The 12,731-nt window shown below is 47.2% G+C and overlaps 1 protein-coding gene across 6 annotated transcripts in view; it reads left to right on the top strand.

The window, feature by feature from the left end:
- The first annotated feature begins 1,700 nt into the window (after nt 1-1,700).
- The window catches only part of KAZN (kazrin, periplakin interacting protein), an 81,797-nt gene continuing 70,766 nt past the window's right edge, over nt 1,701-12,731 (top strand). For all 6 annotated transcript variants that reach the window (XM_078873107.1, XM_078873103.1, XM_078873105.1 and 3 more), the window contains exon 1: nt 1,701-2,391. In XM_078873107.1, the coding sequence (XP_078729233.1) occupies nt 2,217-2,391 (175 nt within the window). In that variant the 5' untranslated portion in view covers nt 1,701-2,216. The remainder of the gene's footprint in view (nt 2,392-12,731) is intronic.

Genomic DNA, 12,731 nt, shown 5'->3' with positions numbered 1-12,731 from the left:
TGATGCCTTTCAAAGCGCTCTCTCACATTGTAGTTGACAACAGTGCTGTCATCCTGTGCTGGACAAATGAACTCTACATGTCAATGCAAGTCAAGCCTCTGTGCCCTTCAAACACACTCAGAATGGTGCATTGTATGGTGCAGTCGACTTCATTTACAGTATTCTGCCAACATGTTTATGAACAAAATAAATAAGCAGACAATAACCCTCCTTGCCATGTCTGTCTGTCTGTCCACGTAAAATATAAATCATTTTACACATCCCATTGGCAATACGGCCTTCTGGGAGTGACCCCCCCCCCCCCCCCCTCAGCATTGGTTCAACACAAGCAAATTCTGGATGGGTTTCGATATTCGGTGTCTCGTCAGCAGCAATGCTTGCTTGCAGCAATGCTGAAGCTTCAAACCGAGAAGCAATGCTTGCAGCAATGCTGAAGCTTCACATCTAGAAACAATGCTGATGAAACAGTCACTTGCCAGAGGCCATGTGGCACAACGTGGTGTACAACAATTACGTAATTATTTAATATGGACAACTATTGGAAGGATATGCATGTAGTCTGTTTATTATGTTCTTGGGTAAATAGATGTGCGGTGGTTTAGGAAATCTTCACTTCTCGTGTCAGGTTACACAACCTCGCACCCTCGGTGGACGCGGCTATGTGGGGGGCTCCGCCACTGGTTGCAAAGGCTCACGGCTTTAATCCAGCGGCCAGTTATTTGTCTCATCAGTGTCAAAGATAAGGGGAGACACGGATAACCGAAACGTGGCCCAGTTGTAAGTACACAGGTAACGTGACCACAGAAGAGCAATGCCAGGTGCATGATCGCATGTAGTGGGCTGAGCTTACAGCCACATCGTATGCACTTGTAGCAAGTTCTGGGTCTTAAAATAAAAGTGTATCAACTTCGTTAACCAAAATAGCCACAACCATCTCCTTCAAGTGCACAGATAGGCGTTCCACAGAAGCGTGCTTGGCTGGAAAATCTCCAGATATAACTGGATACGTTGAATTATGCTGTAATGTGACCGCCAGCCACGTGTTATCCACTGCTGGCTGATGGTCTCGCCATCGCCATCCTTTGATGTAACGACCCGCCTCGCTGCAGTCTCCAACTCGTGGGCGCGTTCCCTCCTTTTGCTGCCAATCCACAACCGGTCTCGGCCATCCGCCATCGTCCCCCCCGCTCGTGTCCCGGCCGAATTCGCTTCTCCTCACAGCTGCTGAGACCAGGCCCAAACTATAAAGCGGCCAGCAATAAACAGCACGATCGAAGTTGTAATATATAATGGTTTCTTGCTGTATTGAGCAGGGTTATAACAGCTTGGTGAGTTAGTGAGGGTGTGGTGACGAGTGGGAGGGCTGGTGAGGGGTTGGGAATAGTGAAGTGGTGGTGAGGGTTTCGTAACACTGAGAGGTTGGTGAGTAACGGGAACAGCGTGTTTCTTGAACCCCATCGCTACCTATCAATTACAAACCATTCAGCCGCCACACAATGGCGCAAGGAAAGTGCCATTCCCCTCGCGCGCACAGTGCGCACGGGGGCTGCACGGCGCCAATAAACACAATGGACGCTCCCACCACCGCGCACGTTCCACCCCTGCGCGTGTCGGCGAGATGGTCTCGCCGGTCGCCGGGGCGACGCGCCCCGCTGTCTGCGCACCCCTCTCCCCCCCTCCGCCCGCCCACGAGATGGTTTCGCCCACAGCCCCGAGATGCGGGGACAGCGGCGCGGGGACAACACGGACTTGGTCCCGCGTCACGGACCCCGCCGACCTCGACTTGGTTCCCTTGCTACGGACCCCAAGACCTAGGACCCGGGACTTTCGCTCCGGATCCCGAGACCTGGTCCCGCATCACGGACCCCGGACCTGGTCCCCGCCCCCCCCTCGTCCCCTCGCCACGGACCCCAGGATTCAACGTGGTCATTGACTCGCACGTCTGAGATCTCGGACCCCGGACTCGGAGGCCCTGGGCCCTGGGCCCGGGACTTGGTCGTAGGTTTCTTGCCCAAGACGCGGTCCTGCTTCTGATCGCTGCCTGCCTATCGGCCCGTCTCGTGGACTTGGGACGTCTCCCTGCGGGTTTCTCACGGCGACTCCGCTGCTCGCTGTTCGCTCGTTCCCCGGAGTTGTGGTCGAGACCGCCCGCCCCGGACTCCGTCTCGGACCCCTCGGCCTCGGTCCCCGTCCCGTCCCCATGCGCGGGCCCCGCCATGTCCGCGCAGTACTCGGGGCTACAGGCGCTGCCCGGGGGGGACCTCGGGGACGGAGCGCGGCTGCGGGGTGCGGCCTCCTCGGCCTCGGTGTCGCGCCGGGAAGTGCGGGACGGAGGCGGCGGCGGCGGAGACAGGGGACAGATGTGCGACAGGGGCCCCCTCGCCAGGGAAGGTGAGACACGGGGGAGACGGGGGACAGGCGGGGGACAGGCGTGATACCAGGGGCCTCATGGCCCCATGGCCGGGGAAGGTGAGACACGGGAGACAGGCGTGATACAGGGGCCCCATGGCCAGGGAGGGTGAGACACGGGAGACGGGGGAGGCAGGGGACAGGCGTGATACCAGGAGAGCTGGACGACAGGGGCCCCCTCGCCAGGGAAGGTGGGACGCTCGGACAGAAGAGCAGAGATAGACGTGGGATGGAGCTGCGGGAAATGGGAAATCACAGGAGACCTGGGAGATGAAGCTGAGAGAAGAGATAGGAGGAGGAGGATGCACACGAGCTGATAGTAGGGAGGGGGTGGTGGTGAGACAGACGTGATGAGAGCACGACGCGAGGCTGCTGGGAGCCGTGGCCCCCCCACGCATGCCGCCGTCACCCGCTCCTGCACACGTAGCATGGATGGCAGAGCAGCCGCGGATTGGGGATGTGTGTGTGGATCACCACGGGGCCGTGTCCGCGCAGGAGCTGGTGCGGCTCGGGATGCTGGCAAAGCAGCCACAGGTGTGGGGGCGAGTGTGCGGGAAATGATGGCGCGGGGCAGGCCATTGTCACCTCGCCAATGCCGCTTTCTGCGAAGCACACACGGTGACAGCTTAGGCAAAATCTAATCTGGTTGATGTTGAGAGTGGCTTAGAGTATTGAATATCGGTAACGGTATACCCTAACCCAACCTGATTGAAAGCGCGGCATGTAGTGTGAGTTGGGTGTTATCTGACGTTTGGCAATAACACGCATTTGGCTTTTGGTGTAATTTGGCACCGGTAACCCCATTTGGCAATGTGTGCTCATTTTTTATGGGGACCTGGTTCCACAATAGAAACCGGGTGTGGTGCTCACAAGGGGGGTGGTTTCGCTGAGATGCCGCCGTGGTGAGTGGCAGGGTGCTGGTGGTGGTGCTGGTGGTGGTGCTGGTGGTGGTGCTGGTGCTGCTGGTGGTGCTGGTTGGTGGTGGTGGCTCGCAGGTCTCGGGCTGTTCGGTCTCCTCACGGCGCGCACCGGCGCTGGGTTCGTGTGGCAGACAGCGGCCTTGTCACGCAATCTGCAGGCCCTCTACGGTGGCACATTTTAATTTGGCTTTTCTGCCGCTGTCAGATGTTTTTCTGTCATCACATTGGCCGCAATAACTGCGGGATCATTCCAAAGCCTCGGTGTTCTTTGTGTGGAGTGGAAGCCTGAGGGAGGCTGCTGATCGTGGTGTTTGGACATTGTTGATTGCATTGCGGAGAAACTGCCCAGGGTGCTCATAACGACACAGTATTTTATTCGTTACAATATTTAATCTGGAAATTCCCTTGAGGCATATCATCTCGTTTACATGACTGTCCAAGGTGTCGAGTGACACACACATAGCAAACATGAAGCCACACATACACAAACATTTTCAATCAACAGTATAACTTATACCGTTTGCATTTATAGAACGAATCTCTCATCAAGTGAAATACATAAATATGTACAGATACGTAATTTGATGGAGCACACCGCCGGTCGAATGATGCACTCGAGTTGTGTTGTAAGAGTTGTGCGAGTGAGTTTTAATTAGAGATTGACATGAGATGAGACTGTTTCCATCGTCTACATGTTGGTGAGTCTGGTAGATGGTTCCATGCTGAAGCAGCTCTGCGTCTGAATGAGAGTGTAGAGCTTTTCACGGAGTTGTTGTTGGGACTAAAACTGGGAGTTGCCCAGTTAAGGAGTGGGTGGGGGGAGCATTTACATGTTTAGATTGGCATATAATGGACACCCAGTGAGCATGCATTGCTCGGGTTCTCCAACCCCCAGCACTTGTTTGCACAAACCATGTGACCATTCTCACAAGCCCTCCTGTGTTAACGATAAGCCCGACTGTTAACGAGATACGCACGCTTCCGAGCAGAGGTAACATCACCCAGAGTGGGTGAAGCAATTCCCTTGTCCTTTAAAGGGCCTACCCGGAGTCTTTGCGCACAAGTACACATTCATTGTGTTTGCTTGATGCATTATTTATTTGGACAACTATGTGCAGCACTTACACACAAACTCTGGCCGTCTGTTGGTTTTGCTGCCCAGCGTGTTTGTGTTTAAATGATGCATGTTGCTCCGGTTTTTATGAAGAAATGATGGACCTTCTAGGATGATGGGTTACTGCCATCTGCCTTATTGCTACCAACGTGCAGTCTGCATAACAGCTCTTGTTGTTAATGCGTATACTCGATGACTTTTTAAGCAATGTGGGTAACAAGTTGTGTACACTGGTAGGTAGAGGTTTTAAATTGAAATGCATTTTAAATTACCGCATTAGCCGTGTTGCAGTTTAGGCGAGCGGCTTGATGTGATTAATTGTAATGTGGTGTCGTGACAGTAATGGATGCTGTTTAGAACTCGCACTGTAATACACATGCATTATGCAGACCACAGCTGTTTGGGTGTTTACCTTTGCGTTGGTCTATCCTACTGTATGTGTTGGTAAAATGTGGTCAATTATTTATCAATCACCAAAATGCATGTGATTATTCTTTTGGAGCCCGATTTTAAATTCTCCCATCACTTTAATTAACCCCTTGTTTTCCAGCTATCGCAGACAGGCAATGGGGGTTGGCCATGTGGCGCTGCTTGTGCTTTTCCTTCATCTGGGACATTTCCGGACCCCATTGGTTTCATGGCAAATCCGGCATACGCTCTAATCTTGGCTTTCAAGCAGTCCTCGGCTCACAGTGATTATGACGCAAGTATTTTTCAGGCTTAGTGATTGTCCCTTAACATGGATGGGTTAAAAACGCGGTGGTCGTGGTCACACGTGGCATCTGGCGAGCAGTGATTGCCTCTGATGCATTGCACTATAAAAACGGTAACACAGCTGACATCCACAATATAAAGTTTTGTGTTTTGAAGTGTAATTTACATTTGCCTTCAGTAGAAAATGGCAGTTTCTCTCATTGGGAACGAGGCATCTTCTATCCAACAGTGCATAGGAAACACTATTATAATGTAGTGCACCGGTGTATATTTAAATGGGTGGGTAAACTCAAAACACAGTTCCATGTGCGAATTCATGGCAGCAATGTACATGTGTACAACGAGGACCCATACCTAACAGAAAGAAAGGATCCTTGGCCAAAAACATCTGGTAGTTCACCAGCATTGGTGCAGGCGAGCCTGACTGCTGGTGAGGCACTGAATGTCCAAACCAGTCTTTACATAAAACATCTGGCAGTTCACCAGCATTGGTTTAAACAAGTCTGACTGCTGTTGAGGCACCGGATGTGAAACTAGCCCAGACTTGGCTTGTGTTGAACCAATGCTGCTATCATGTAAAACATACTTATTTCTTTATACCCTCTGCTTCTTTCGGTAAAGTCACGTAGATAGAAAAAATAATAAACACGACGTTTCGGTCGCAACACAAGCGTCCGTCTTATCTCGAGGGATAAGATATCAAAATTAAATTATTATTATTATAAGTATTTTACATTTCACTATTTAGAGTATTTTATATGCTGAACTTGAGCATAACAATAAATATTTTCTTGCAAAATCACGGTTATGCTCAGTTTCACTCTTGCATGGTATTGTGGCAGAACTGGTGTGCCCATGAGCACTATTATCAGCTGGGATGATCTCATCAGTAATGTTTCCCATATTTCGATGCCTCTTCTGTTATCCATGGAAATGAAGACGACAAGATTGCTACAAATGAGATATCATTCTTCATGTTATCTACAGCAGACCCTGGAGCAAGTTTTACACTAAATATATATCTTGCACTGTGCTGCCAATCGGCCAGTTATAAGCCAAGAGCTAGTTTGCAGATCTTTATTTTCCTTGTGCACACATCAACCTCAACATCCTCCAGTATTCGCTGTCCTGAGAAGGCCCAAGAGTCTGGCATAGTATTTGTTGTCAAGGTTAGGGTCACTATCGGAGCAAGGTCCACAGGATTTGTCGCTCCACCTCCACTGCCCACCCTCATTCTTCTCTGGTCACCGCATTGCGAATCCGCCACTTCGTTTGCTGCTTGTTGCAGATGATCACGGTGCTAATTCGGCAGGGCACCCTGCTTAATACTCTGCGGAAGTATGAACAATAAAAATACTACTGGCTGTCTGCTTCACAGTGGATGTTAAAGATCCTATGATGTCATTCAAAGAATGGTAGGCCATTGTCTGCGAAACAAAGCAATCGTCACCCCCCCTACTCAGTAAGACTTTCCTGGGTAAACAAGTCAAATAATAATAATAATGCTTGCTCTGCTCCAGCAACCAATGCCTCCTCTCTCGAGGCCCAGCATGATAATCTCTTCCATGTGTACTTTCTTCTCTCCTGCTCCCACGCTGCTAATCGCCTCTCCACATTAAAATCCAATCTCAAGACCCACCCACTTGCAACTGCTTGTGGGTGATTTTTGACTCAGTTGATATGCTAACTACCCACTGTACATGCCACTGTACATATGAACTAGGGTTATTAAAAGCATTGTTTTGCATTGTCAGTGTTCATAAAAAACTCCGGTAAAAAAACGGCTAAACGTTTGCCACAAATGTATAAATGACCAGAGCAATAAACGTTAAATGTCAAAATTTGTGACTGGTGAATAAAAGGGAGATGATGCCATAGTGGTGTAATTGTCAATACTGGAATTGCAAGCCAGAGGTCACCGGTTCAATAGTATCTCCCGATGGGGCAGTTGAAACAAAGGGGCAAGTTCTTAATTCCCTTCCCACCAAATCTGACCACGCAGCAGTGTAATTTGGTTTTCTGCAGTCTGATCGGCAGGTGGATGCGTGGTGGAGTAAAGTGTGAGTATACTGACCTATTTCAAGACGTGTGGTCAGCATGGAAGAGTAGACCAAATACCCTCTATAGCTCCCTCTAGTGGAGGCCCTTTCTCAGGCAGTGGCGTGAGTGAGCAATTACAGGGCTGCACATCTACCTGGTAACTGATAAATTCGGGCAAACGAGCCACGACATTGGCCTAGGCTGGCACACCGTTTGTACATTCGCGCAAGCCTATCCCTCCATTTGTCACGTTCCACTGGAAACGGTCACCAGTTCCTGACTTTCGGAACCAGTCATCAATTGGGGAAAACGGATACCGGTTTACTGGCAATTGTTTAATAGCTCTCATGTGGACCCACCATGCCATGATTCTTTGTATGCCATGACCGGCCATTTTTCCGCTTTCGCGTGTTTATCCTGTTTACCTCATTTGACCGTGACTGCTCTTACATATGTTTGCTCGATGGCTTCTTAAAATGTTAATACATTTAATTCTGCATGTAAATATCCACTCAAATAATACATTAACGTAGTTCCTTACCAAGGAAAAGGTGTTTTAACTCTGCTAAGTGATGATAAATGGTGTTATAGCACTTTTGTCCCACCTTAGAGATACTTATTTGCGTGACTAATAATTATTTAAGTGTTGCCGATGAATGGCAGTCATAATGCCGCATGTGAATACAGGTCACCAATGAGCTCGTTAAAATGTACACGCAGGGCTCTGTTATTGCAAGGCTACGTATGTGACTGAACGGCTTTGCAGTCGGCGGCCTCACCCCCGAGGCAGCTTGTGTGCGGATGGCTGTCCTATGTATGCTGCCAACTGGTCATCTCTACAGGCAATATATATTTTTTAACATGTTTGTTGAGCACAGACTCCAAGGCACACATCGTCAAACTGCCAGCAACACGCAGCATGATCAAAGTTTGAAATGATGACGGTTAATACGTTTCTTGTATTAAGCTGTGGAAAAGAGACGATGGCAGGGCATTCTTAAGTGGAGCAGGGCGAGAGAAGAAGTGGAATGAGAAGTGTTGTGATCTGCGGTGTGGTAAATTAGTTAGTCGGTGGGTGAGTGAGTGAATGAATGAATGAGTGGTTGAGTGAGTGAAAGTGTTGATTGTTGAACAGAATGTGGATGAGACGAAACAGCCATTCTGGTAGACGACCCCTCTGAATGTGTTGAGTCATCAAGGGGTAACTGTGGTCGTAGTAACCAATGTAGTAGCTATATACGAGTGATACAGAGGCGACAAATCACCAGTGAGCAAATGACTGGAGCGAGTGATGCTCAATTCATCTGACTGCTCTACGTTGTATCGTGGTCCTGTGTCACCTTAACAATGCCTACCTGCATAACCTGCCCACTCACGTTGGGGTCAGAGACCAAAGACAAGTTGCTATTGAGTATTTTTTTTTCGGTTATTTCCACTTTAAATGTGGCTGATTTCCCCTTCCTAAGCTCCTGTCTCCTTGACTTAAATATTTCGTGACTGCAGGAATTCATACTCGATTGTTTGTGTTGCAATCGAAACGTCGTGATTTTTTAAATTATTTTTCTATCTACGTGACTTTACCCAAAGACCCAAAGAGCATGAACTCCTGTTTCACAGGTTGCTGATAAACCTCAGTTGTGTTGTGAAATCCATGGTGGTGGATGTAGGCTTCTGGTACATGTGATTAGACCTGGTACAACAGTCTTATCTGAACTGTCATGGAATGGCTGTGTTCCTAATCTGGTTAAGGAGGCATCGAAGAAGCTTGCTTTTCTTTTCAGAATTTAGAGTAAATTAGTAAAGTTGATTTATGATCCAGCACTTACTATTTTACTCCAGTCACTCGCTCACTTGTGGCCAGTGGCCTCCTCATCTTTTTTCACTAATGCCATAGATACTATTAACCAGACCGTTTCGTCTCGCTGCTCTTTCTGCTTCTTTTTTCGCAATGCTCCAACTTGGGATTCTCTCCGATCGTCTCTTTACCCAAGTTCTTGCAACTTAGCGCAATTCAAGAAACGTATTCACTTTTAATTATTGCAGCTGTGATAGTGCCATTTGTTGCTGGCCGCTTGATATTTTGGGCCTTTGGGCCTAAGCTCAGCAATTAACGGTTTTTTTAGAAACCCCATAGCTGTAATGTGGAAATGAATGCGTGGTGGTGTTCTAGTGCAGCTGGTACGTGCTGTTAGCATTGTGGCATCTTCTAAATTAAACTCCAACATAAACCATTCTTTTGTCAGCTTCGCCGTTCCCCATTCAGTAGCCAAGTCAAACAATGTCCGTTTAAAAGCACATTTTTTAATTGCATGCTTTTGGTAACAGAATGTGTTGCCAGGATGACCTCCGTATTAAATTACATTTTAGAGTTAATTTCTTCGATGAGCAACGAATGAATGAGAACCGATTTAGAAAGCGCTGGCAACAATTTTCTTTGCACCAGCTTTTTTACGTTTTAAAAAAAAAAAACAAGTGCTCACTTTGCGAAAGATTTAAATGAAATGCGTGGCTTATATTATACATTCGAAAGAAAGCTCTGAAGCGAACATTTGAAAGCAGCGGTGTGTGCTGAGCGTGCGTTCGCTGTGGATAGTGCATTGTTTCTTTTGTACTAGGAATGGCAAACTCTTTTGTCTTCCGTGGGACATGACGTATCTCTGTGTTCATGCAGCATTGACCTGCTGGGGACCGCACTCTTTGTCATGCCCCCTAATGTCAGCACGGTAATTGTCATGCCCGTTTTTTGTTTGAGCCAAAACCAGCTGGACTGCACTATGCATAGACCGTAAATCCTTCTACTGGCTTGTGCGAGCATTGCGCTCGGTAGCTTGGATAACGTTCAGTCCTCACAGGAGATTGTTTCAAGCATGGAATGTTTGGAAGTAATTTTTCCGCAATGTTTACTTGGATTTTTTTCACAGTTGTTGAGGTCAGGCCAAAAGGCTCAATGTCAAGTGGCCAGCAGAAAACAGCACCATCAAAGTTGTAACAGATACGATTTCACAGATTTGGTGCATTGAGCAAGTTTATCATTTGAAACCACCAGCGTATGAATGTTTATCTCGGTAACTTGCCGGGATACACACGATGAACTAGAGAAGAGAGCATTAGCAGGACCAGAGTAGCTTTTGAACTTGACAATAACAAGCAACATCATATCAATGAGGCTTTAGAAAACATTAATCAGTGCATATTATATGTTATGACATGGATTTGAAACTTAGCAAACAAAAACTCGGCAAAATTACAAAAATATACCAAGAAGCGTGGAGAGATGCATGATGGGAATTACATTGAAAGACAGAAATATGAGTACATGGATCAGAGTACATGTGCAAATTCAACACTTTTACTATGAGAAAAAGTGGGCCTGGGTGAGACACATTGCTATAAGTGATGATAGCCGTTGGATAAGACTGGTGACAGAATGGCAATGCATGGATGGAACATGCCGGACGCGATGACCACCATAGAGATAGAGAAATGAGATGAGGTGATGTGGAGGAGCGAGATGGATTATGACATCATAGGACTACGAGCAATGGTGACGGCACGGGGAGGCCTTAATCCAGCAGTAGATAATTGATGTTTGATGATGATGATTGAATAATAGTAAAAATTACAATTTATTAATGTTGATGACATCTTAACAGGAAAATGCCCACAGACTCAGAAATGACGGTTACATTCTCACAAGGTTCTGGAATGTCATTGATGATGTGTGTCAGTCTTGTACAGTCATGCATCAGTCATCCGGCCAGACATCGGTTCTCAAACAATCCCATTGACCTAAATGCTGTAAAATCATAACAGCAAATGACCCAGAAGTTGCAAGTGCTGCTTTGCCAATGTGGTGAGCAGGGATGTAACTTATATTTCCACTGCTAGAAAGACAATGGTAAACAGAGCAAAGTGTGTATATAGATATATCATATTAAGAGTCAGCACTTTGTTATGTAAAGTTTAACTTCACCTTCAGGTAAGCCTGTACTTTCGAACCATATTCTGGTAGCTGTTCAATTATCAATATTAAATCAATATAAAATATGTTGCTAGTTTAGCAAAGCTGGTGCAATGGACTTCATGCATCACATCACGTCACCTCGGTGTGAAACATTGCTGACTTCAGCCTCACGGCTCAACCTTCTTGGATGGATTCTCAGACGTGTTGGTGTTTAAATAAGTTAACAATTGCACTCCTAGGTCAATCTACTGCTGGATGAAGGCCTCCTCACACCGTGTCAGTCGTGGGGGGTTTGTCTGACCATACATCGCCATCCTGGTCAATATGTGGAGGGAGGTCCGGCCGGGAATTGAACGCAATGCACCCTCCTCCTTGCAGCCTTCTGTGGAACACAACACAACACTGTACATATGGGACCAAGACTGGAAACAATATCGCAGCGATGTGCTACCGATTAGCAAAACCTGAACGGAGTAGCTAGGCGGTGCGGGGTGATGGAGGGGGCCCCGACTTGGATGGGATGTCACACACCGCTGTTGTTAGCCATGGGCAGGAGCTCAGGTCGCGGTATTTGTAGGACAGTATGCTAACCACTGTGTAACCGCTCCACCCCACAATTAAATATACACTATGTAAGTCAATGCTCTCGGTCTTGCCATCTGTGCCAATTATACCTGTTAAAAATGATATCCTGCCAACAATTTATTTTGTTCAGATTTTTTTTGTAAATGACTTGTTTTTCTCAAATTCATCATTAGTACAAATAAACAACAGCTGTTGGATCAAAATGAGCAGCAAATCTCGAATATTACTTTGTTATAACGATTCCTCGTTTATAACGAGCGTACCTGCAGGAACCTGTTCTCTTGTGTCGATTTTATACCTGCGTGCAGTGGTCGTGTTGCATCAGCCACCCCGCATATAACGATCATACGTGTTGCGAAGCGTCCACAGTGTACTTACTACACAGCACCGTGAACTATGCTGTACAGACTATTGTGCACTACTATAATATACAGTGTATAGTGAAGACTACACGTGTACCTGTGTGTAATGTTCTAATTTTGCATGTGACTGAGACCTGTACATATCGTCAAAGATCCCTGGTATAGCCTTAACAGACTGTTGGGGTAAATCCTGTTTAGCATCACCTGAAGGTCGGCACAGCACGTGAGGGGATGGGTGGCCAGCACCGCGCCTGGCTGCCTTTGTCTCCCAAGTGCTGATGCACCAGGTACTCATTTCAGGCTGAGTGGACGTCTCGGAGTTCTCGATCGAACAATGCGTCATAAACTATGTCTGTATTATAAATTGTGTTTATGATTTATTTTGTTTATTCCAAAAGGGAGCGACAACTGATTTGAAAAGTTGCGGGCACATTCGAGTCTCATCACACACACACGTGCATTGTCAATGAGCTCAGAGAGGACCGGATAATGGGCAATTTCGACGCCAACAAACCTTGCGAAGTGGATTTAGAAACAGTTATTTACAATTGGTCACATACATTCCATCAGCAAGGTTATAAAGAATACAAATGTTCATCAAATATTATTGTGCCTAACCTTTG

This window comes from Lampetra fluviatilis, chromosome 36, assembly GCF_964198595.1.
Source record: "Lampetra fluviatilis chromosome 36, kcLamFluv1.1, whole genome shotgun sequence".
NCBI classification, from domain to species: Eukaryota; Metazoa; Chordata; class Hyperoartia; order Petromyzontiformes; family Petromyzontidae; genus Lampetra; species Lampetra fluviatilis.
This window is presented reverse-complemented; position numbering and strand designations above follow the sequence as displayed.